The sequence below is a fragment of the Pseudonaja textilis genome, chromosome 2, assembly GCF_049901715.1.
Source record: "Pseudonaja textilis isolate UNSWEBS1 chromosome 2, rPseTex1.2, whole genome shotgun sequence".
NCBI classification, from domain to species: domain Eukaryota; kingdom Metazoa; phylum Chordata; class Lepidosauria; order Squamata; family Elapidae; genus Pseudonaja; species Pseudonaja textilis.
The window spans coordinates 9,157,084-9,183,803 of record NC_141991.1 but is presented as its reverse complement, the minus strand read 5'-3'; the positions used below and the strand labels follow the sequence as shown (position 1 = coordinate 9,183,803).

The window sequence follows — 26,720 nt, the reverse complement described above, 5'->3', positions numbered from 1 at the left end:
ATACTGTCTCTTTAAGGGAATACTAAAATTGTAATTGGGTGTGGTTCCTCAAACAGCCATAAGATGGAGCCAGAAACCTGGGTTGTTTAGTTCTTTTCCTGTTGCTGAGAGTGTTGCTGTTCCTTATTGACTGTTACTGATCATCGTTATTCTTGGGTTTGATGTAAGTCTGTTACTGAACTGTTTATGATACTGGACTTTGTTTTTGGATTATCCCTAGACTGAAAACTGACTGCTTTAACCATGAATGCCTTGGACTGTGTTTGGACTTTGCTTAACCATTTACTGGAAGTAAAAACCTCCATTTTTACTTTACAGTGTATCTGTATGCTGGTTGTGTGTTATTCTCCACTCTCACTACGTCTCCCTGTGTGCGCTCATTCTCCTAAGGAGGAATTACCTCAACAACTCGTGCACACAACCCCACTTGTTCAAGTGTTGTTGGGGCTCACGGTCCCACTCACTTAAGTATCACAGGGGCTCACAGCCCACTTGCACAAGCATTGCAGACACCCACAGCCCCATTCATGTGAGCAATGGGGGTGTCAACTCATAAAGCATTCCTGGCTTCCTTTCGAGTTGCTATAGGGAGGGAAGGGGAGACCCTGAAGGAGCAGCAAGGCAATAAAAAAGAACCAGACATATATTCCACACATACCTCACAAGGTGTCTCCCAGGTGACCAATCCAGTTGGAGGGGCGTGGTCTCTAGAGTCCGCAAAAGTCCTCTGTTGGAGAACGTGATTTATGACACACTAGCCAGGAAGATGCTTTGGTTGGAGAATGTGATTTATGACACAGGAGGGAGGCGGGGAAACAGGGCCTAGGTGCACCGTAAATTACATGAAGCAGATCTGGCTTCATTAGGATAAGTGACGACATGTTGCTCCTAATAAATAATTGAATTTCTTTTGAAGTTTGGCTCGAGGCTCATGATTTGATTAGGGCTTCCATCTGAACCCTCTCACAAAACCATCCTCTCATTCCTCCCCCAGCTCCAGGCCACCAACCCAGAAAGGTTGGGGAACTCTGTCTTAAGAGAAGTGGGCAGTTAAGGAAAAGAAGGTCTTAACATGAGCAATGAGTCCTAGAAGAATAAACACATTTTTCACACGTTAGGAAGTTGAATTTGAGAATTCAAAGCCTATGGTTTGAATTTCTTTTTTATTTTAAGTGGGATATAGCAGGTAGCGAAATACCAGCTACCTGATTTGCACCTTAAATAGAGGCCACTTATAAACAATGCAATATTTGAGATTAGATTGATGCGAAGCAATCTGATCCATAAATGTTAAAGTGCTTTCAGTTACTCCGTTCATTGCAGCTATTTGTTAAGAATCCTCATTGATTTTACCACTTTCCTGTCTTTGTTTCTCAAGGTGGGGAGTGGAAAACCCTTAAGAAAGAACGAAGTACCCAGGAAAAGATTTATGCAGAGGAGAAACGGTGTAAATGCTCACAATGTGAAAAGTCCCTCCTTACAAAGATAGAGCTTAACACACATAAAAGGACTCACACAAAGGAAAAGCCATATCAGGGCCCGCAGTATGGAAAGTGCTTCATGTGGAAGACAAATCTAGAGAGACATCAGCGAGGTCATACGGAAGAGAAACCCTATAAATGCTTGGATTGTGGAAAGCAATTCACTGAGAGTTCGGCTGTGATTATGCATCAAATCATTCACACGGAGGAGAAACTGTACAGATGCTTGGAATGTGCTTCACTTCCAATACCTACCTGAGCATCCATGAAAGAATTCACACTAGCGAAAACCCATATCGGTGCTCGGTGTGTGGAAAGAGCTTCAGTGTGAGTAGTAATCTCACTTTGCATCACCGGATTCATACTGGGGAGAAGACCTCCAAATGCTCGGAATGTGGAAAGTGCTTCAGTTCCAACAGGTACTTAAGCAGGCATCAAAGAATCCACATTGGGGGAGAAACCCTATAAATGTTCGAAGTGCAGAAAAAGTTTCAGTGTGAGCAGTAATCTTGCTTCTCATCACAGGGTTCACACCGGCGAGAAGCCTTATCAATGAGCAGAGTGTGGGAAACACTTTGCTCGCAGTTCGGATCTGGCGAAGCATAAGAAAATCCACATGGGGGAAGAAACCCTATCAATGCTTGGACTGCGGGAAGCATTTTGTGGGCAGCTCAGACCTGGTAAAGCATGGGAACGTTCACACAGGGGAGAAACCCCACAAAGGCCCAGAGTGTGAGAAGGGCTTCACTCGCAGTTCTGATCTGATTAAACATAAAAAAATTCACACGGGAAAAAACACACAAATGCTTGGAGTGTGGCAAGCGCTTCACTCAGAAGGCACAGTTAGGTAGACATCAGACTACTCACACAGGGGAGAGACCCTATCAATGCTTAGAATGCGGGAAGAGTTTCACTCAGAGTTTGGCGCTTATTACGCATCAAATCAGTCACATGGGGGAGAAACCCTTTATATGTCTAGAATGCGGGAAGTGCTTTACTTCAAACACCCACTTGCACAGGCATCAAAGAACTCACACAGGGGAGAAACCCCACCAGTGCTTGGAATGTGGAAAGTGCTACAGCCAGCGAGCTGAACTCAACAGGCATCAGAGAACCCATACAGGGAAAAAACCCTATCAATGCTTGGAGTGTGGGAAAAGCTTCACTCAGAGTTCTTCTCTTATTACCCATCAAATCACTCACACGGGAGAGAAGACCTATCAGTGTTCGGAATGTGGGAAAGGCTTTGGTTCAAACACCCACTTATACAGGCATCGGAGAACTCATACGGGGGAGAGGCCCTATAAATGCCATGAATGCAGAAAGTGCTTCAGTTCCAACACACACCTCTGCCACCACCAGAGGACTCACGTGGGGGAGAAGCCGTATAAATGCATGAGGTGCAGAAAGAGTTTCAATGTCAGCAGCAACCTGGCCTCTCATCAAAGGATTCATATGGGGGAAAGACCGTATAAATGTCCAGAATGTGGGAAATGTTTCCTTCACGGTTCCCATCTTATGGTCCACGTAAAAAAACACACAAGGGGGAAACCCTACAAATGCCCAGAATGTGGGAAAAGCTTCGTCACAAAGGCTAGCCTCGGTGCACGTGAGAAGAGTCACACAGGAGAGAAATCCTATAAATGCTCGGAGTGTGGGAAATGTTTCAATTGGCACGCGCACCTGAGAACCTACCAAAGGGTTCATACAGGGGAGAAGCCTTAAAAGTGCTTGGAGTGCGGAAAAAGCTTCAACGTCAAGAGCTCCCTTGTCACCCACCACTGGATTCATAACAACGAGAAGCCCTACAAATGCTTGGAGTGTGGGAAATGCTTCAGTTCGAACACACACCTAAGTAGACACCAGAGAACTCACACAAGCAAGAGACCATATAAATGCTCCGAGTATGGGATGGGCTTCAATTTATATGGTCACCTGGTTTCCCATCGTCAAATTCATGTTGAGAATGAGAAACCACATCAGTGTTTGAAATGTGGGAAATGTTTCTCTCTCAAATCTCAACTTGGCATCCAAGAAAAAAGTCACATGGGGGAGAGAGCATGGAAAGAGTTTCACTATGATTAGTTCCCTCACCTCCCATTACTGGGTCCATATGAATGAGATAAACATATAAATGCCAAAAAAAACCTTCTTTGCTTGATTCCGAGTTACGTATTAAACAATATTTGCTTGGGGAAGAAGCCACAGAATTGATTAGAAATGGGGAAGTGCTTTATTACAAGGACACTATGCGGTACACACACACACACACACACACACACACACACACACACACTGGTGGTTTAGTGGTTTTATTAATAATTCCCCAGTAATTCCCTTCACAAAAAACAAGAACTGTCCCAATTGGGTCCAGCCAATAGCAAACCGACGCTGGTCCACAGCCAATGAGTCCACAAGGCACATGAGAGTTCCCAAACTAGGTGAGTCCACCAGGCAAATTAAATCTGCAATACAGGAGGGTTCATGAAACAAAAAGAGTCCAGAGTCCACAAGGCACAATACAAAGTCAATGGATGGCATCAGTCCAAAGCAAGGTAGGAATCACAACAACCACACAGCTAGGAAATGAACACATTCCAAGCATCGTCTCCAGCTGTCTGCTGTGTTAAATTGCCAGCTTCTAGTGAAGCCCATCTAGAGGGACAAGGCTGCCTCTTCAAGACTAGTCAGTCTGACCTTAGTTGCTCCTGTCTTTTCTCTACCCTGTGTTTTCTTGGATCAGGTGCAGAAGGCAATTCCTCTTCCTCTTATTGACTGGCTGCAACTCTGTGCTTTCCCAACCTGAAGCATCGGGGCTCTTGCTACAGCTGTGCCTCAGCCAATCACTCTCAACCAGATGCTCCACCAGTTGCTCTCCCATTGGGCAGTCCACCTCCCTTGGATTTGCAGCCCCTGCCTCGGAGCCATTGGCCGCCTCCTGACACTGGATTATCCTCCTCCAAACTCATATCTGGAGAAGTGTCTGGCTCATCCTCCAAACATCTGGAGAAGCATATGGGGAAGTGTCCTGGGGAGTCATCACAGATACATCTTTGCATATTTGAGACTCTAGAAAAAGTGCAGACAAAAGCAACCAAGATGATTAGGAGACTGGCAGCTAAAACATATGATGAATGGTTGCAAGTACTTGGTATGGCTGGTCTAGTGAAGAGAAGGACCGGGGAGACATGATAGCATTCCAATATTTGAAGGGCTGCCACAGAGAGTAGGGGCTCAATCTATTTTCCAAGACACCTGAAGGTCAGAAAAGGAATAATGGATGGAAGCTGATATTCAACCTAGGAGGGGAAATTTTCTGACAGACAGAACAATTAACCAGTGGAACAGCTTGCCTTCGGAAGTTGTGGGAGCTTAATCACTGAAGTCTTTCAGGAAGAGATCGGACTGCCATTTGCCTGAAATGGTGTAGGATCTCCTGCTTGGGCAGGGGGTTAGACTAGATGACCTACAAGCTCCCTTCCAACTCTTAATCTGTACTTAAATCACACAGAGGACATTAAAAAGGGGGATGTGCAAAGAGATTGAGCAGTGATGTCATAAAGTCAGCCTTGTAAAAACCAAGCTGGGGAAGAGTTTTAGTAAGACATACCTGAGCAAGCCTCAAAGAATCCTACAGAGACTATATTAATTCTTGTGGAATGTGGATTGAGGTACATTACAAGGACAAATTTAGACAACACCAAATTACTGAAACATGATAGATTCTCAGCCAATACTTGGAAGATGGGAAGAAGATGAAATTCATTTCTGATTCAGGGAAAACGCCTTAGAATAAAAGCAACAAAATCAGAAAAACCTTTTGAAGTTCATTACAATAAATAAACTACAGTGGTTCTTGACAATGAAAGGAGCAGCACTTTTATGTTGGACTCAGTTCACTGTTTTGTGTTGGAAATCAGTACAATAAAAAGTTATTTCTAAAATGTTGAATTATAGAAATGCACATTGTAGTATTAATATAAAAGAAAAGACAGACATCACAATCTCCAGAACTTAAACTATATTATCCACTTAGCTTTCATTAGCCTCTGCTAACATCGTCAGAGTGTATTGTTAACAGAGGCTAATGAAAGCTAAGTGGATAATATAATTTTAGATAGATAGATAGATAGATAGATAGATAGATAGATAGATAGATAGATAGATAGATGATAGATAGATAGATAGATTTTTTAAAATGAATGCTTTATTGGCCAAGTGTGATTGGACACATAAGGACTTTGTTTTGGTGCAAATGCTCTCAGTGTACATAAAAGACACATTCGTCAAGAATCAAGGTACAACAGTTAATGATAGTCATAGGGTACAATAAGCAATCAAATCATACTAGGAAACAGTAAAAATCATTAGGATACAAGCAACAAAGTTACAGTCATACAGACACAAATGGAAGAGGATGGGTGATAAGGAGTGATGAGAAGATCAATAGTAATAGTGCAGACTTTATAAATAGTTGGACAGCATTGAGGGAATCATTTGTTTAGCAGAGTGATGACATTCAGGGGAAAAAACTGTCCTTGTGTCTAGTTGTTCTAGTGTGCAGTGTTCTATAGCATCATTTTGAGGGTTGGAGTTTATGTCCGGGATGTGAGAGGTCTGTAAATATTTTCACAGCCCTCTTTTTGACTTGTGCAATATTTCGGTCCTCAGTGGAAGGGAGATTGGTAGTAATTGTTTTTTTCTGCAGTCCTAATTATCCTCTGAAGTCTGTGTCTGTCCTGTTGGGTTGCAGAACCAAACCAGACAGTTATAGAGATGCAGATCAAACTCAATAATTCCTCTGTAGAACCTGTTCTGGAGATTGTGATGTCTGTCTCCTTTTATAGCTAGATCTGGAACTCGTGTTTTTAGGATAGTTTGCAACCTTGTAGTATTGTCTACCTGGCATTAGGCAAACAAAATCAGCATCCATATATATGCAACAGAAGAACCTAATGTGCAGACCTAGGCCTTTTGATCAGTCTACAGGGCAACAAATTGAGTAACCAAGTTAAGCATCTCAACCAAGAACAGCCAATTGTGATTAAACGTGGAAGAAGGAATTGTTTTTTGAAAGAAATGTTTGTTCTGTTTCTTAGATTTCAAGATTGCCTTGATTAGCAGTTAACTTCTGTTGGAAGAAATGTCCATCTGGGTTCCATTCCAAGTGGGGAGAAAGACACTGGAAACATGGAGGTTGTTTGGAAAGATAGTTTAATGGTGGACAGGATCACATGGCTTGGAGCTCTTGGGAAAAGAAAAGGGAAGTGATGCTGAGAGTCCCTGGGTTTTATACTCTCACTAGCTTTGAACTTCCTGGAGCACAGGAAGAGTATTCTGATTGGTTGTTGTCAGAGGTCATAGCTAGCTTTGTAGGTTGTCTGTGTGCTACGTTTGGTTGAATCTTGCTGGGTGATTCAATGAAGGGCAATGAAATGGCTCTGCCTGAAGGAGGTAGGCCAAAAAACAACAGATAAGAAATAGTTTACAAGAGTCTTCAAATACCAACTATAATGTCCACGAGGCTGAGTTCAAAACATCTTTGCCTTCTGCAAAGAAGGTTAGTTTCACAGCTGGCTTTTATCTTCTTGAAGGAGGGGCCATTACCTTGCAGCCTTACTCCCGAGTCGCCCATGCTGTTGTAACTGTTCTTTTCTCTGAGCAATCTTGCGTGCACATGCACTTGGCACAGGCTCCTCGGGAACCTCATCACTGCTGCCAGCCCCCACAATCTCTGAAGGCAGCAGTCCACACCCTAATGGTCCTGGCCCCTCATCTGAGTCCTCGCTCTCCTCAGCCATCTCTATCTGCTGCTGGCTAACCACAACACCCAGCAACCAAGCAGAGATCCCTTTGCTAAAATTTCTGAAGCCCATCCCTGGGTACCAGCCATAAAGGAAGACTCAGGTCAGCAGACTTCAGGTGTTTCCTTCCAGAAACACCCAGTAACCAACAGAGTCACCTTAAAAGAGGTGTTATCATTCTGGTTTGTCAAGAGACACTGTGCAGCCATCCACGCTAAGTACAGTTTCCAAGTAGTCTTTGCAGGACATTCCCATGACATAATCCAGGTGAGTGATTATAAGTGCAGACATAACCTTTGTCAGCATTCCAATTAACAAACTCTAAACTAATAAACTCTGAGACAAACATTTCCTCAAAGTTCCATTTTATAATCTGAGAATTCCGGGTTTTCCCTCCCCCAAAGAAAATCAAAAATCCATCTCCTGTACCCACCAGTCCATGACATGACCCAATCAAATCTTCACCCCAACTGGAGACATCACTCCAGTCACTCTCTTCCAGGTGCAGGGCAACATGTCCTTGACTGTCTGAGAAAGAATGTTGTTGAGTCTAATCTACCTCACTATGAAATTCCCCCGCCTCCCAAATTCCCAAGCACTGAATGTGGCAGCCTCGAAGCTTCCAAGTAAAACATGGCTTCCAAGGCTGACAACTTTGCTTACAGCTTTCCACTGATGGTACGGCCATAAATGGTGCTCAAGCCAACAATGTTAGACTGAAGCCTTCTGACCACAACCTGCATGTTCCTATCTAGCAGTAGTTGTGAGTCCAGGAGGATCCCAAAAGAACAACCGCCACTCTTTCAGGGAGGTGATAATCATTTTTTTGTGATTATGGACTAACTCATACCATGCAGCTTTGGACTTGGTCAACATCCTGGCTTAAAGAGTCCATCAGCTGAAAAGAATAACGGAGTTGGAAGGGACTTTGGAAGGCCTCTACCATTTTAGGTAAATGGTTGTGTTCTAGACAACATCACAAGGTGAGGGAGTTGGCTACACAATAACACAATACACTTCAAGAAGCAACTTAATTAGATTAATTTTAGACTGGATTCAGATAATGTCATGGAATAGAAACCGAATTCGTTGCTCAGGATGGGGACAATGGGAGTCCACTTTTACTGACCCTTCTAGACCTCTCAACAGCTGGCAATACCTTAACCAAGGTATGATCCTGGGCCACCTGTGAGGTTGGTGTGGGGCACTTCAGTGGTTGTACTCCTGAGTGGGTCATTCCAGTTGGTAGCAGCGGGGAGGGGGAGGCCAGCATAGTTAGGGGGATTTGGAGAGGGAATTTTGAGAGTTGAAGTCCACTCATCTCGAAGTAGGCAGGGTTGAGAAATACTGGTCTAACCCATGGTTGACGAAGGGCTTGAGGTTCTTACTAAAGCCTGTCCCTTCCCTGCTGAAGATGTTGGTACAACAAAGCCATCAAAATTTGCAGAGGTCACAAATAAGGATCTTGCAACTACAGGGGCCTGCAACTGTTGTAAATGTGACATGGTTGCCAAACACCCCTATCATATCATATATCATATCATATGATCATATGACTGTGGTGGGATTCAAATTTTTTTACTAGCGGTTCTGTGGGCATGGCTTAATGTGTGTGGCAGGGGAAGGTTAGTGTAAAATCTCCAGTCAGAGGTGGTATTCACCGGTTCTCCAAACTACTCACATTTCCACTACCGGTTCTCCAGAACTGGTCAGAACCTGCTGAATACCACCTCTGGTATGACTCTGGAGGAATGCTACAATGATTGTCCGAGGACCACTTGTTAACCCCACTTTTTTCCGTGCTGTCAAAACTTTGAACAGCTACCAAATGAGCATTCATGAAGTGAGGACTGGACTGTAGTGCAAATTTGAATAACACAACATGTCGGGCTTGGCAATCTGACCAGTGTCTGGAGCCCGACAAACATTCTGGAGGTCTTCTGGAGCTCAACAAACATCCTGGCGTCTTCCCCAACTCAGCTGAGCGGAGCCACTGAGATGCCAATGTTCCTGATACCGTCCTGGCTGGCGGCATCTGAGAGGCCATGACAGAGGTTCCAGAGTCACAGATGATTTGATCAGCTGTTGCGCGGGGATGCCGCAGCTAGCTGGATTGTTTTTCGCTTGGTATTTCCTTCTTGCTGCAGATACTGCATTGGACAGGTGGGGGGAATAGGATGGGATGTAACCAGATAGGAGAGGGGGTGGTCTACATGGGTTAGAGGTAAGGAAAGTAGATGGCAATAGGCGTAATTAATTAGGCACAGGACGGAACTGTGGAGGATTAGTTAATGGGCAGATGTTAGGTTAGTTGGGAGGGTGGATATAAACAGTCCTGAGAGTCAGTTGCTCTCAACGCTGACTTTGCACAGAGTATCGTTGTTGTTGCTGATTGTGATTGGAAGAACTACAATAAATTCCAACATCACATATCATTATTTGTGAGTAACGTTGTTTTCTGTGGAAAGTGTCCAGTACTCGACAGCAGCCGATACAACCATTTTGTGGGATTCATTAACCACGCTTAACGAGACCTACCTGTATTCTGAAATGTTTTAATCTCCTCTTTTCAAATTGTGGGCCAAATGCATGGCAGTGATCAAGGAAATGAAAGGCAAATTCCAGCATGAAACAGGTAATTACAATTTAGAATTACTTTGAATTCCCTACAATGAAAAGAGAAACCATGGACATTTATAGAGTATATTTAAAGTAAGATTGCTTTCAGCACATAACATAAACTACATGGATTTTTATAGTTATTTTTTTCCTTTGCAGAGTGAGTTATAGAAAATAGGATGGGTTCTTTTTGGCAAAACTATAATTTATTTCTTGTGGGGATTCTTTTATTAAGCATTAGGAAACTAGAAACAAGGAACTCTTTGTACCTTCCTCGCATTTGTAGCTTTCTTGTGGATCAATCTTTTTACAGAAATTAAAGTGACTGGACGTCATGTAAATCCTCATTCTGAAATGTATTATTACTATTATTTAAATGATTTATAGAGCCACCCAATTTGCAAACAGCAATTCCAGGTAGCTCAAATGGAGCTGAAAACATAAGGGAACCAACAGGAAAGCACATTGCAATACAGGTAGTTCCCAACTCACAATCATTTGTTTAAAGACTGCTCAAAGTTACAAGGGCATTGAAAAAAATGACTTATGACCATTGACAAGCAATGTCAACGAAGAAGCCAGATTCACTTAACAAGCATGTTACTAACTTAACAACAGTATTATTGTTGTTGTTGTTTAAATATTTATAAAGGTAAAGAGTCCCCAGGCACATATGTGCTAGTTGTTCCCGACACTAGGGGCGTTGCTCATCTCAGTTACAAAGCCGAAGATCCAGCGCCTCCATGGTCATGTGAACGGAATGACTAAATGCCAAAGGCGCACACTGTTACCTTCCCACCAAAGTGGACCCTATTTTTCTACTTGCATTTTTACATGCTTTCGAACTGCTGGATTGGCAGAAGCTGGGACAAGTAAAGAGAGCTCACTCCGTTACGTGGCGCTAGGGATTTGAACTGCCAAACTGCCAACCTTTCTGATCAACAAGCCCAGCATCTTAGCCACTGAGCCACCATGTCCCTAAATGGTTTATAAAGCTACGCAATTTGCAGATAGTGATTCCAGATGGCTCAAAGGGGCTTGAAAACATAAGAGAACTAACAATAAAACACAATACAGCAGACTTGAGGTCAATAATATATCCCAGTTCTAAAGTCATTCCATATTCAATATATGTATACTTTTTTTTCCCCTGGCATGGGTCCTTTTATGAGAGGTAAGTTGGCTGCTCTGTTTGAAACCCTTCCCGCATTCCCAGCATTTATAGGGTTTCTCCCCTGTGTGGATCCTTTTGTGGGATGTAAGCTCGCTACTCAACCTGAAGCTCTTCCCACACTCTGCACATCGATAGGGTTTCTCTCCCGTGTGGAGCCTTTTGTGGGAAGTGAGGTGACTGTTCTGGCTGAAGATCTTCCCACACTCCGTGCACCGATAGGGTTTCTCCCCTGTGTGGCTCCTTTTATGCGAAGTCAGGGAACTGCTGTTGCTGAAGCTCTTTTCGCACACGGTGCATTTGTAGGGTTTTTCTCCCGTGTGCTGCCTTCTGTGGGAAGTAAGATGGCTGTTCTGGCTGAAGCGCTTCCCACAGTCTGTGCATTGATAGGGTTTCTCTCCCGTGTGGAGCCTTTTGTGGGAAGTGAGGTGGCTGCTCTGGCTGAAGTTTTTCCCGCAGTCTGTGCATTGATAGGGTTTCTCCCCCGTGTGGAGCCTCTTATGCAACGTGAGAAAGCTGTTCTTGCCGAAGCTCTTCCCGCAGTTGGTGCATTTATAGGGTTTCTCCGAGGAATGGCTCCTTTTATGAGAACACAGAGCACTGCAGTCACTGAAATGCTTCCCGCACTCCCGGCATTTATACGGTTTTTCCCCCGTGTGGATCCTTTTGTGGTACGTAAGGGAACTGCTCCTGCTGAAGCTCTTTCCGCACTCCGGGCATTTGTAGGGTTTCTCCCCCGTATGGATCCTAATATGAGATGTAAGATCGCTGGTCCATCTGAAACTCTTTCCGCACTCCATGCATTGATACGGTTTCTCCCCCGAGTGAATCCTGCCGTGGAAAGTAAGCAAACTCCTCATTCTGAAGCTCACTCCACACAGCTTACAGGTGTAGGTGTTTTTCCTGGTGTGGGTCCTTTTGTGAGAAGCAAGTTGGCTGCTGGTGTGGAAACCCTTGCCGCACTCCAAGCATTTATGTGTTTTCTCCTCCGGGTGGCTCTTTTTATGATCGGTTAAGGATTGCTTTTCACTGAAGCTCTTTCCACACTCCACACAGGGGTATGTTTTCCCTGGAGGGTGGAAACTTTTATGGGAAGGAAGATCCCTCAAATTCTTTCTGGGTTGCCTGTGTTTACATGGTTTGTCCGCAGTGTGGATTTTCTGACCTAAAATAGGAAGGGAAAATTGGTTAAAATACGTTCCACGTTTTCTGCATTCATACTGGCTACCTCTGGCTGCAATGCCATACAGAAGGGGTTTCCAATCCTGGCAACTTGAAGACTTGTGGACTTTAACTCCCAGAATTCCTCAGGTGAGGAATTCTGAGTTGAAGTCCACAAGTTCTTAAAGTTGCCAAATTTGGAGACCCCTGCCATAAAGGTAGTTCTCCACTTACAATCGCTGTTTAGTGACTGTTCAAAGCTGCAGTGGCACTGAAAAAAAATTACTTATAACCGTTCTTCACATTTATGCCTGCTGCCGCATCCCCACAGTCATGTGATCAAAATTCAGGCACTAAGCAATTGGCACATATTTATTATAGCTGTAGCATGCCAGGGTCATGTGATCGCCATTTGCGACCTTCTCAGCTGGCTTTCAACAAGCAGAGTCAATGGGGGAAGCTGGCATTTTCTTAACCACATGATTCACTTAACAACTGCTCCACTTAGCAATAGAAATCCATCTCCCAACTGCGGCCATAAGTCAAGGACTACCTGTTCGGGGGGAGCAAATCTAATTTACCTTTGAATATTTTTTTACATATGAGGCAGTTGTCCTTTTTCATCCTTTCCCCCGTTCCCTTTGGTCAGGAAGAGTTCCTGGACTCCAGCACATCCAGAACTCAAGGATTTCTCCTCCCCAGGCTTCGAGTGGCTTTCCTGGTGTGTTTGGGTTCTCCATTGAACCCCAAATATCTCTTTTCTCAGTTTAAGTTGGATTGCTGGTGATGTCGCCATATTGGGTTCTTGGCAGTTCTCATTTTCCTTTTCATCTCCTGCTTGAGATAGAAAGAATAAAAACTGAACCTTAAAGCTGGTATGCCAGTGATGTGTTACGACAGGTCGTAAGTCACCTTTCCCAAGGCCATATAGCTGTGAGCCATTGTTAGATGAGTGGTCATAAAACAACGATTACCTGTATAACTTTCACATCATACCTTCCATGATCTGCCAGAAGGCTTGCAGGACAAATCTATACATTTCTACCCCATTGGTGCCCCCAATTAAGGAGAGGAAAGAGTGGGGACACTAAACGAGGAGGAACAAAAATATATTTTCTCTGATCAAAAGTTTAACAAAAAGACTTTGAATTCCAGAAAACTGTACAATAGGAATAGTTAAAAATAAGTAAGCCATATGGATTTCAATAAACCCAAACTCAATCCAGGATATAATTCCTTTTTAAAAATGATCAAATCTGAGAGGCGTGATCAAAAGAAAAATTAAAATATGTAAGTGCTTATTAAGTAATATAGTCTCTGGATCAATTTCCTTATACAAGATATTAATAAAATACTACTATTAATAATAATAACATTCATAATAATAATACTAAAGTTTGCTTATAATAATAAGCACTTACATATTTTAAAGAAGAAGAAAAATGTGGAAATAAAATTCACTAAAAAAAAACGTTATTTCTAAAAAGGAAATTATTTATTTAAACGAAATATTTATAACACTTCATTGAACAGAAGGATATATTCAGGGAGTTGCGTAGCAACTGTTCAAAGGAAGTCAGAGATGCTGACACAAATTTGTAGTTTTATATAAATAAATATATTTTACATCTATATTTTACAGCAAACAAGTTAATCAGGCAAACAGGAGCTCCATGAAGTAAATCACAGAGCAGAAGAAAAAGGCGGGAAAAGGGGAAACTCCCCCGTATACCCATAGCAACCAATTACAGTGCAGATTGCCTCACCAGTTAACTCTCTTAACCAATCAACTACAACTGTGTGTTCTGGCTCATTGTACAACTCTCGACTGTTCCAGCTATTAAATTTAAACAGATAATTAAATTTAAAGTCTCAATTTAAACAGATATTCTCCTCCTTTGCTTAAAAATGTCCTTAGTATTTTGGGATAGATTCCCCACCCCCACTGCGTTTATTTTATTTCTTCCTTTGATCATCTCGCAAATAAACTTTAACTGCTTTATTTATAACAGAAATACAATTCAATAATCCAGAGGCAAGAAAGCGACTGTTTTCAGGCAAAACAAAACCCCACTTTTAACAACATTACAGCTAGTCTTTGCTTAACAACAGTATTCGGAATCGCAAACTCCCATCACTAAGTGGTGCAGTTGTAAAAAAAAGAAAAGAAAAACCACATTGGTACAATGATTTAGGATGGCAGTTTCAGCAGTTCTGGTTGCCACTGTTCAATGAACGCTGCCTGGTCATTAAGCAGGAACCTCTCGTGATCATAACTTGCGATTTCCTGCCAGCTTCCCCATTGACTTTGCTTGGGGGAAGCCGGCAGGAAAGGTCGTAAATGGCAATTGTGTGACTACAGGACAATCAGAAGATCAAAAATGTGGATCGGTTACCAAGAGCTCCAATTGCGATCAAGGGACGACCAGCCAGAAATTCAAGGACTGGTTCTTATGTCCCACTCATTTAACACCATCATAATTCTGAAGAGTCATGGAATGACTGTGATGTTCAGTTGCCTTTTGAAAAACACTTTTGGGACAACCATGACTTGGATGATTGAGAGTCTCCAAAGACAAGTGGCAGTTATTTGAATCCATAGCTAAGAAAGGCCCTTACCCAGAATGTTCATGTTTCTGGAATTCTCCAGCATAACTTCCCGGTGCAAGGCTTTTTGGGTGGAATCCAGCAGCGCCCACTCTTCCTCGGTGAAATTGACAGCTACCTCCTTCAAGGACATGGGACTCAAAACAGGACCCTGAAATCAACATACATGAGCAGATAGACTCCAAACCACATTTAGGGGGTGCAGTGGAATAAGCTAGAAATCGTGACAAAAGAAGATGAGGTGCACTGAACTGGCATCCTTCAGTCTCAAGAGACTATGGTACCGTGCTATGAAACTGGTAACTGCCACTTCCTGTGTTGTTTCCATGCTGTATGCAAAGCTGGAGCATCCTCTCCAGAGCATGAGGCCTGGGTAATTTAATATGGAGGATAAACTGTTACCCAAGCAGCAGATCCTTCCCTCTCCCAAGCAGCAACAGCCTCCCCTGAAGGCCTTCCGGGAGCCAGAAACAGGCCAATTTCCAGACTTCAAGAAGGCCTGTTTTCCCCCCTCCCAGAGCCTCCATGCAGACCCTGCACTTACCTCCATTGAAAATGGGCCACATGGAGACTCCTGGGAGGGGTGGGGCAGGAGGGGCGGGGCCAGCCAGTCGGTTGAAATATTGGTTTGGCGAACCAGCTATAACTTTAACATCCGGTTCGCCCGAACCAGTCCAAACTGGTAGAATCCCACCCCTGCCCTACCAACCCACCAATCATCTCGGCACATATCATTTCTTGATATTTCCCTACCTGAACTGGGGGTATAGCTGCTGTTTCTGCTCCACCATCAAATGGAGATGTTTCAAGACGTACAAATGATGACGTATTTTCTCCTGTGAGGGAGGCAAAGGAGGTAGAAAGAGACATTCAAAAATATTGTTTGGAAGATGTCCTATAGTCGTGATAGGGAACCTATCGCATGTGTGCCAGAAGTGGCACACAGAGCCCTCTCTGTGGACACGAGCCGTTGTCCCAGCTCAGCTCCGCCGTGCATGAGCGTATGCCTCCCATTGGCCGGCTGGTTTTTGTGTCCTTGCCGCACATGCGCAAAGGATGGGGTGCATGTGTGGGAGATGCACAGGCATGCATGGAGGTGGGGCAGATGCATGGAGGGTGGGGCGCATGCATGGGGGTACACACACATTGCATTTTGGGGATGCGCCTGCATCCACACGCTTTGGGCAATTGGTGTCGAAAATGTTACCCATCATTGGTCTATAAAAATTCATCCAGGGTCAGATTCCTACGGCAAAAGCAGTTGCTTAAGATGAACACTGAGATTTGTCTGAGGAAAAGAATATCTTGTCTTACCTAATAAGTTATCTGGAGATCGAACCTCCCAGGAATCTTTTCTTGGCTTTAGATGTTCTCCATCTACCTCAACAGGTGTTTCCTGCATGGAAATATCAACAAGAAGGATTAGCATAGAGTGCATAGGAACAAATTAGGATGTTGCACATAGGAACAAACACACTCTTGTCTTCTACTACAAAAATCCATCCCATAATCTAGAAAAATCCCATAATCTAGAAAGAGTGTGGAGTGCAACAAAGATGATTAGGGCCCTGCAGGCTAAAACATATGAAGAACAGTTGCTGGGTTTGAGTTTGGCTAGTCTAAAGAAAAAAGAGAGAGCATTTGCACCAAGACAAATTCCTTGTGTGTCCAATTACACTTGGCCAATAAAGAATTCTATTCTACTCTATTCATTAGAGAAAAAAAGGACTAGGGTTGACATGATAGTATTTCAGTATTTGAGGGACTGCCACAAAGAAGAAGGAGTCAACTTCAGAGGTGGTACTCAGCAAATTTTATGAATTTGCTTGCAAGCAATTTTTTTTTAATAAAAATTTTATTTGGATTTTCACAAAACATAATACAAGTAAAATTTCTTTTTTTTGAGAATAGCATGGTCCCGGGTTATCACTTCTCCATACAGACACAAATTCAATGTCATATTTATCTTTGTGTTCTTTTTTTAAAAAAATAACTAGGTATTTAATACCTAGTATACCTAATGCATTAAAATAATCAAGTAGAGAACGGCGGCAACTACATTGCTTTATCAGGGAAGAAAACAACAAGAACAAAAGAATTTCCCACATAGGGCCCCAAATATCCCATCTTAAGTCGTGCTGAAAAGTAATTTATTAAAAAACTAGATTCAAGTTGACTGACTCTTATTTCCTGCAGAGGTACAGCATTTGAGACACAACAGCTAACATGGAAGATGTTTCTAAAAATTTTAGTTTGAACTAGCGATGTTGTTATATGGTTCTAGTTATGCCCTATACAGTATAGTAATTGTGCTTGAGTCTTAGCTGCTGGCAACTTAACTGTGACAAGTATAAATTGTGTTCCTTGGATGATACATTTTAAGATACCATTGAGTAGGTTAAGATCTTCAAGCTTCTGGAAATCAAAATGCTCGCTTAGACTTTCTAAAATTTCCAGTGAAGAGGAGACATTTATAAAGCTGGAGGGTAAAAATGTTTAAGGCAGGGGTGGGATTCTACCAGTTCGCACCTATTTGCTAGAACCGGTTGTTAACATTCTAAGCAGTTCAGAGAACCAGTTGTTAGAAGAAATTACTGGCCTAATCCTGTAAGGAAGGCAGGAAGGAAACACTCTGGTGTTGCTTACAGAAACTGCCTCTCTTTTAACCCTTATTACATTCTTGGCAGGACTAGATTTCCTGTCTCAGGAACCTCTCTGGAGTTTTTTTCCCTCCTTTGCTGGTACTTTGCTAGTGTGGAGTGACCATTCAAAGTTACAATGGCACTGAAAAAAGTGACTTATGACCATTTTCCACACTTACGACTGTTGCAGCATCCCCATAGTCACGAGAGGCCAGGTGAAGTGATCCGTGCCTCGATGTGAGTGATATTGAATTGGCCACGCCCAGCCAGTCACATGACCACCAAGCCATACCCACCAACTAGGCCACACCCACAAAACTGGTTGTTAAAAAATTCAAATCCCACCCCTGGTTTAAGGTGCTGCTTAGCATTGTGGTTGCAAACAATATTGGATCATCATCCAGAGTACATAAACAAAAATCAGGGCCTTTCAAGGTCTAAATTGGCATGAAATATCATGATAATAAACTTTGGTTTCAGATGTAAGTCATCATTTTTGTGTGACAAATGATAATTGCTTTGCTTTACAGTGAAAGAGAAATATAGTGTGTCTTTTATCATCTTTCCAAGGTTATTGTCACATGAAGTCATTCCACAATGAAACTGGTTAATTGCTCACAGCAGGAAAATGTCTATTTCCTGAGGGGGCAGCAGATGAACTTGTTCATATAATAGTTCAGGGCGAACATTTCTATTAACTCAATGTTATTTTAAAATGTATCCTTTCTGCTGTTGTTCCATTAAGGTCCTCTTAACTGCTGCAGAAGACACTTGGGTAAATTAGGCTGTTGTAGCAGATGTCTTCTAATTATGATTGCAGTGTACAGTGTTAAGAAAGAGAAATTAGTGTCTCAACTTGAAAGTTAATTGAATGCATCGGAATTCTCTTGCCTGGTAACCAACATCCTAAGTTACTCAGGACTCATTCATGCTTAACTGCCCAGGGAGATCATTTCACACTCACACTGGTCTCTAGTCCTACATGTTTCTTCTTACTGTCTTTTTTTTAAAAAAAATATTTTATTAGTTTTTAAAAACAAACATAAACAAACAAAACATAAAAACATCAAGCTGTCTTCCATAGGTGTACATACAGTGTGCCGGATGGTTTACAAATTGTTTTGTGCTTTCATTTCGTAGTCTTCAATTACAATTACATTGTATATAATCTCATATTGTCAATCAAAAACTAAATACCTTAGTATCATTATTAATCAATCATTTGACTATACTTTTATTCATTCATGTTTTACAAGATAACCATAACTTACTTAATTTATTGCATAACAGTTCATATTATCATCCCAAATCTATCCTAAAATTATTTTGTAGTTATAATAAGAAAGAAGTACATCTTTATATATTTATTATTTTCTAGAAATCTACTTATTTCATTACTGTACTTCATTATCTAACCATTGATAGAAAAGATCCCAAATTTTATAAAATTGTTTATCATCTTGTTCTCTAATTTCAAATGTCAATCTACTCATTTCAGCACATTCCAATATTTTCTTAATGATTTCCTCCTGTGATGGTATCTTCTCATTTTTCCAGTTTTTAGCAAATACAATCCTAGCCGCTGTTAATACGTTTACAATCAGGTATTTCAAGTCTTTACTATATATTTCAGGTAGAATTCCCAATAAAAATATCTCTGGTTTCAAGTCTATATGTTTTTTCGTCATTTTTTCCAACCACATGTGGATTTTAGTCCAGTATTTTTTAGCATCCGCACAAGTCCACCACATATGGTAAAATGAGCCAGGTGTCTGATGACATTTCCAACATTTTTTGGATTTATTCTTGAACATTCTTGCTATTCTTGTCGGGGGGGAAATGCCACCTGTAAAACATCTTATACAAATTTTCTTTATATGCTGTTGACATTGTCATTTTATAATTTTGAGACCACAATTTTTGTCATTTCTCTAAATCAATCCCATATCCAAAATTCTTCCCCAAGCAATCATAGTTTCTTTAACTTGTTCTTCTTCTAGTTTAATTTCTAATAGATATCCATACAATTTTTTAATCACCTTTTCATCAGTACCTGTCAAAATCTTATCTAAGTCAATCAATTTATCATAGAAACCTTCTGTTTTAGAATCTTTATCATACCTTGAATGTATTTGCGCATATGAAAACCAATTCATCTTTATACCTTGTTCCTCTAGTTTTTGTATAGATTTAAGTTCACCCTTTTCATTCAGTATTTCACCATATCTAACTGTTTGTTCCTTTTTGTATATTATAAGATACGAGAATGCTTCGATAACCAGACTGGAATTTTCAAATAACATTGTCTTTTAACCTTCTCCCAGTTTAACCACAGAGACTCCCGTATATAATGTCTTCTAAAATACCCCTGTGTTTTAGTTCCTTTGTATCATAAAAAAACATGCCACCCCAACAACAGATCATGTCCTTCTAATGTCAACAATCTAGCATTTCTTAGTGTTATCCATTCCTTAACCCACATCAGATTTGTAGCTTGGTAGTACAATTCCCAATTAGGCAAACCAAATCCTCCTCTAATTCTAGCATCTTGCAAAAGTTTTAACTTTATTCTCGCTTTCTTACCTTGCCATATATATTTCAACACAATTTTATTTAAATCTTCAAAATAATCTTTTCCAAGCCTAATTGGAATTGTTTGAAACCAATATAAAATTCTGGGTAATATATTCATCTTGATTGTTGAGATTCTATTAGTGAGAGTTGTAGGTTTTCCCATTTTACCAAATCTAGTGCTATCTGCTGTTTAAGTTTAATATAATTATTCTCTTTTAATGTACTACATCTTGCTGTCAAATATATCCCCAAGTACTTGATTTTATTCATGACCTGTATTTTCAATAGGTCTGCCAGTTCTTCCTTTTGTCTTAATAGCATATTCTTTGTCAAAATCTTTGTCTTAACTTTATTTATTTTCAAACCAGCCACCTTTCCATATGTCTCTATCTTTTCTATCAATTTTGATGCTGTTTCTAAAGGGTCTTCTAAGATGAAAACCAGATTATCCGCAAATGCTTGCAGCTTAAATTCTTCCTTTTTGATTTTCATTCCTTTTATATTCTTTTCATCTCTAATATTTCTTTAACACTTCCAAAGTTAACACAAACAACAAAGGGCACCCTTGTCTTGTTCCTTTTCTTATATTAATAGAGTCTGTCAGCTCTCCCTCTATCATTACCTTTGCCGTTTGCTTATAATATATAGCTTCTATTGCTTGGATGAATTTTCTAGCAAAACCCATCTGTTTCAACAGGAATAACATGAATCGCCAATTCACATTGTCAAATGCCTTCAGTGCATCTAGAAATATCAGAGCCATTTGTTTTTCAGGATGTGCCTCGTAGTATTCCAAGGTGTCCAAGATTACTCTCATATTGTCTTTAATTTGTCTCTTTGGCAGAAATCCATTTTGATCAGGATGGATAACATTATTTAAATATTTTTTAAGTCTTTCTGCCAATACTGAAGCAAAGATTTTGTAACCTGCATTTAATAAAGAAATGGGTCTATAGTTCTTAATTTGTAATGGGTCAGCCTCCTCTTTAGGAATAAGTGTAATATAGGCTTCTGGCCATGATTTAGGTAACTTCTTCTTTAACATAACTTCATTCATAACTTCTAGCAATGGAAGATTCAATGATTCTTGTATGTTTTATAAAATTCTGCCGGAAGTCCATCTGGGCCTGGTGCCTTTCCATTATTTTGCTTCTTGAGTGCTTCAGTTAACTCCATCATCGTTATGTTGCTTTCTAACATGTTTTCAGTCTCTTTAGGTATCTGAGGTAAATTAGCATTCTGTAAGTACTGCTTAACTCTCTCTTAATCAATATTCTCTTGCATATATAATTTCCCATAGAAGTCTCAAATGATTTCCTTCTTCTCTTTGCTACCATGGCAAACTTGGCCTTGGTCATCTATTAATTGCAATATTTTTCTCGATTCTTTCTCCTTTCTCAATTTATATGCTAACCATCTACCTGATTTATTTGTGTCTTCAAAGTAGTTTTGTTTATTACCTCTAATTTTCTGTGCTAATTCTTCTTTTTCTATTTGACCCATTTTGTGTTTAATTATATCCATTTTTAACTTGATGTCCTTTTTCTGTGGCATTTTCTGTAGCTCTTTTTCAAGTCTTTTATGCTCATCCTCTAGGGCCTTAGAGGCTAGCCTTTTCATAGTATTCCTTTTCCTTGTATAGTCTATTATCAAGCCTCTAGCATATGCCTTCATTGTGTCCCATACATTCTGAATTGATGTATCTTCTTTTTTATTTTCTCTAAAGAAAAAGGCCAGAGCCGGAAATGATTAGCACGTATGTGCGAGGGAAACCTTTACCTGTAGGTAACATCATCAGTGCTAGATGTACTGATATTACGTAGTCAGGATAATGAAACCTCTGCAAGAAAACAAGCAAGTGCACCAAGGACCTCTCATTTCAACCCTAAGCTACAAATATTCTCCTTTATTGGATTTAAATAATCTCACCTGCTTCGGTTTGTCTTCCACCTGGCTCAGAAGGAAGCCTTCCGCCAAGGCCACCGCCTGGGAACAGGTCTCTGCGCTGCATTCCCTGATCCAGCTCTCCATCTTTGGGGGCAGGATAGCCAGGAACTGCTCCAGGACTACCAAATCCAGAATCTTAGCTTTCGTATTCTGTTCTGGCTTCAGCCATTGATGGCAAAACTGGTGGAGTTGGCTGCAAACGTTTCGGGGCCCTTTGGCCTCCTGGTAGCAGAATTCCCTGAAAAGCTGGTGCAGTTCAAAGGAAGTGAACGTGTCTTCTTCTAGATTCTCCTTCCTAGTTCTTCCACGGGCTTCCATGTGGCTCTTAACCTGAGCTCTAGGAAGGCATCTTCCTCCTCCTGTCGCTCCTTGGTCTTTCGCATCCATTTCCTCTCTGGGGTTATTGCACAGTTGAATGCACTTCTAAGCAAGCCCTTGGATCTCCAAAGCAGCTTTGTCTGAAAGAGAAAAATCGGAAGTATTACCATCAGATTCTGTCTCTCATAAAAGGACATTTTATTTACCTCCTTCTGCCAAGGCAGACCTCACCAGGATCTACCTTTATCAATATTTCCCAACATGGCTGCAAGGTTTGGACAGATAGGTGGCCAGAATACAGAATAACAACTTGGAAGGGACTTGGGAGGTCTTCTAGTCCAACCCCTTGCTCGGCTGGGAACAACTGTACAAAGTTCAAACCTTTATTCTCAATGCACAACATGTGTACAGTGAGATTGAGTGAGCCTCCCTTGGTGCAGCCCACCCAAGAAGATGGAATACATCTAAATAAATAAATAGGATAGGATAGGATAGGAATAGGAATAGGAATAGGAATAGGAATAGGAATAGGAATAGGAATAGGAATAGGGTATAGTAGAGTAGAGAATAGGAATAGAGTAGAGTAGAGTAGAGTAGAGTAGAGTAGAGTAGAGTAGAGTAGAAGTAGAAGTAGAAGTAGAATAGAATAGAATAGAATAGAATAGAATAGAATAGAATAGAATAGAATAGAATAGAATAGAATAGAATAGAATAGAATTCTTTGTTGGCCAAGTGTGATTAGACAGACAAGAATTTGTCCTGGTGCAAATGCTCTCATTGTACATAAAATAAAAGATACATTCGTCAAGAATCATAGTCATAGGGTACAGATCAGTAGTGGGATTCAAATTTTTTTTACTACCGGTTCTGTGGGCATGGTTTGGTGGCCATGGCAGGGGAAGGATACTGTAAAATCTCCAGTCAGAGGTGGTATTTGCCGGTTCTCTGAACTACTCAAAATTTCCGCTACCAGTTCTCCAGAACTGGTCAGAACCTGCTGAATACCACTTCTAGTACAATCATACTAGGAAACAGTCAATATTAATCATAAGTATCCAAGCGACAAAGTTACAGTCGTACAGTGGGAGGGGATGAGTGACAAGGAGTGATGAGAAGATTAATAGTAATAGTAGTGCAGACTTTGTAAATAGTTGGACGGTTTTGGGGGAATTATTTGTTTAGCAGAGTGATGGCATTTGGGAAAAAACTGTCCTTGTGTCTAGTTGTTCTGGTGTGCAGTGCTCTATAGCATTGTTTTGAGGGTAGGAGTTGAAACAGTTTATGTCCAGGATGTGAAGGATCTGTAAAAAAGAAATCCCTAACCCCAAATCTACCTATCTATCTATAAAAGCGAAATACCACTCATGCATCATCACAAAATCTCCAGAACTTTAAAGCCTACAAACTTGAAATTTGGCGCATATGTTCCTCTTGGCTTCTAGGTGCTCACTAAGAAAGGATTTTTCAAAATGACCATCAGAGCATTAGTATTTCCTATATTATTATTAATACGCTCTGATGCTAAGGAGTTCTACTCCCCCTCCCCACCTGAAAAGAAATCTGTTCCAAATGCAAAACACAAGCAGAGGAGAGGAGTTTCAGTTTCAGTTTCACAGCACCAAGCAGCTTCAGTACAGAACAGTTGAGCTAAGCCACGCCCAAGCTCCTTGCTGTCTCTTCCTTGCTCACACAGCAAATACTGTTTCAGTTTCCAAACAGCCCTCAATTCTCTCACATACTGACAGGACACTAGCCAGATGAATACCGGTGGATGCTGGTAGGCGGAGGCAGAATTTTTCCCCCTTATTTTTCCTCCCAAAAAACAAACCCGACCACATGTAGTTTTGTAGCGCAGCACAGATATTGAGCTAAGTAATTAAGTAATTAAGTAATAAATTGGCACACATTTCCATGTATGTATGTATGTATGTATGTATATGTGTATGTATGTATGTATAACATCGGTATATACATTGGCACTGTAAGTCCATCACATTAAGCCTGATTGTGGTGGTATGTTGCATTTAGTAGTCTGATGGCCTATGGATAAAAGCTATTTAGCTATTTTTTTATCCAATTTGTCTGGCTGGCTATTCTACTGTATATACTCTGCATGATGGGAGGAGAATAAAGAAATGCCATCCAGGATATGAATCGTCCCTCAGGATTTTCCTCACTCTGCTGAGACAACAGGACCTGGCAATTTCATCCAGTGAGGTTAGGGAGCATGATTTTTGGTGCTGTGCTCATCACCCTCTGTACCGCCATCTTGTCTGCGGCTATTAAGCCAGCGTACTATACCGTTACATAATATGTAAGGGTGCTTTCTATCATGGACCGGTACAATGAAGTCATCAGCTGTTGTTCCAATTCAGACAAAATTGTTATCTAATCTCTTCTTAAAAACTTTCAGTGTTGGAGCATTCACAACTCCTAGAGGGCAAGTTGTTCCACTGATTAACTGTTCTAACTGTCAGGAAATTCCGCCTTAGTTCTAAGTTGCTTCTCTCCTTGATTAGTTTCCACCCATGGCTTCTTGTCCTGCCCTCAGGTGCTTTGGAGAATAGCTTGACTCCCTCTTCTTTGGGGCAGCCCCTCAAATATTGGAACACTGCTATCATGCCACCCCCTGGTCCTTCTTTTCATTAAACCAGACATACCCAATTCCAGGAACTGTGCTTTCTGTGTTTCTATTTTTTAAAGTCAGACTTTGCCCAGGACTGTTCTCCCTTGAATTGAAATGACACACATTCAAACCATTTTACACATTGCTAGAAAATATTTGTCAGAAGAAGTTTTCTCTGGTTCGTTTCCAGCTGTCAGCAAACCAAAGAAATAAACATCGAAGGGAGCTTGCCTGGAAACGAAGCTTTAATTCGGAAGTCAAAGGACAGTGAAAAATCCTCCTCTTTATGGCAGCCCCTCAAATATTGGAACACTGCTATCATGTCATCACTAGTCCTTCTTTTCTCTAGAGTAGACGTAACCATTCCAACAACTGTCCTTTATATGTTTTAGCAGCCTCATCCTTGATTAGGGGACTGGGGGCAAAAGAGATCTAAATTCCATTATCTTAGAGTAGGATGTTACAGAAGCATTTCTCAACTCTCCAAAATCACCCAGATTCCCTCTTCTAAAGCTCACCTCTGGCAAATTTTCCAGTGCAGAAATGTTTCTTTTGCAGCTTTCTGGAGTCCCCCAAGACAAGAAGGGGACAAGCTTTCTCAGATCAGCCTCTTAGTTTCCCCAGGACTGCGGGCATGATGAGATCTCTCTTGCAAGCAAGGGAGAGAATAACATGATGCCACCGTCTCCTTCTTTAGGATGGGCTGCATGCATAGATGCCCATCACTCTATGCCCCTTCAGGATAAGCAGCATCGCACATTGCATTGTTATTATTGTTATTGGTTATAGCCGCCATACTTTTACTCTTTATGAGAAGCAATGTAACCCTAGACTCTTCTACCATCTAAATAAGGGTTAAAGAAAGAGAGTGTGCTATTTCCTAGAGTGGCAAGATTCTGGGCAAGAACCTAAGGAGTTGCCCTAACTGATCCAATGATGTTCTTTTTTGAGGCTGGAAGCCAGTTATGTGCACAAGTCGCCACCTGGTGGCTGTTTCCTGCAGAACTTGAAACTTCTGACCAAGAATATACCTAAAATCAGAGAAGCATAGGGCTGGAAGGAACCTCAGAGGTCTTCTAGTCCAACCCCTGCCCAGAGTAGGAGGCCATATTGCATTAGAGACAAATCGCTGTCCAGCCTTTTCTGGAAGACTTCCAATGATGGAGCACCCACAGCTCCCGGAGACAAGCTGTTCCATTGATCAAGTGTTCTTTTTCACTGTCCAGGGAATTTCTTCTTAGTTCCAGATTGGATCTCTCTTTAACAAGCTTCCATCCCTTGCTTCTTCAGGTTTCTATACTTGAAACCAAGCAAACAAAAGCGACAAGAAAAAGATCTCTAAGCAAGTGGCCTATTTCAAATGCTTTGATTGATCGATTGGTTACATGCCATCAAGTTGTTGTGAATTCTTAACAGCCACATAGACTTTCTCTATGTCATTCATAGATAGATAGAGAGAGAGAGAGAGAGAGATACAGAAATATAGAGAAAAAGATATAGAGATATGATATAGATAAGAGAGAGAGAGAGAGGCAGATAGATGTAGAGATATAAAGAAATAGAGATAGAGAGATAAAGAAATAGAGGTATGATACATAGATATGATTGACAGACAGATGGATGGATAGATAGATAGATAGATAGATAGATAGATAGATAGATAGATAGATAGATAGATAGATAGATGTGGAGATATTCAGAAATACAGATAAAGATATAGAGGTATGATATGTAGATGATAGATAAATAGATGTAGAGATATAAAGAAAT

At 41.1% G+C, this 26,720-nt stretch overlaps 2 protein-coding genes and 1 pseudogene across 2 annotated transcripts in view; 1 reads left to right on the top strand and 2 right to left on the bottom strand.

Moving 5' to 3' along the window:
- The window catches only part of LOC113450704 (uncharacterized), a 503,870-nt gene that overhangs the window by 165,096 nt on the left and 312,054 nt on the right, over positions 1–26,720 (bottom strand). The gene's annotated exons all lie outside the window — the stretch shown is intronic.
- LOC113450715 (uncharacterized) lies at positions 1,704–4,423 on the top strand (annotated as a pseudogene).
- Positions 9,182–25,765, bottom strand: LOC148126685 (uncharacterized). The gene is made up of 7 exons (XM_087923057.1): positions 25,469–25,765; positions 21,989–22,464; positions 16,158–16,239; positions 15,597–15,679; positions 14,856–14,994; positions 12,836–13,073; positions 9,182–12,305 (listed from the first exon to the last, which is right to left on the bottom strand). Exons 2-7 carry the CDS (start codon positions 22,391–22,393, stop codon positions 11,018–11,020), a joined length of 2,235 nt encoding a protein of 744 aa, XP_087779183.1. The 5' UTR covers positions 22,394–22,464; positions 25,469–25,765; the 3' UTR covers positions 9,182–11,017.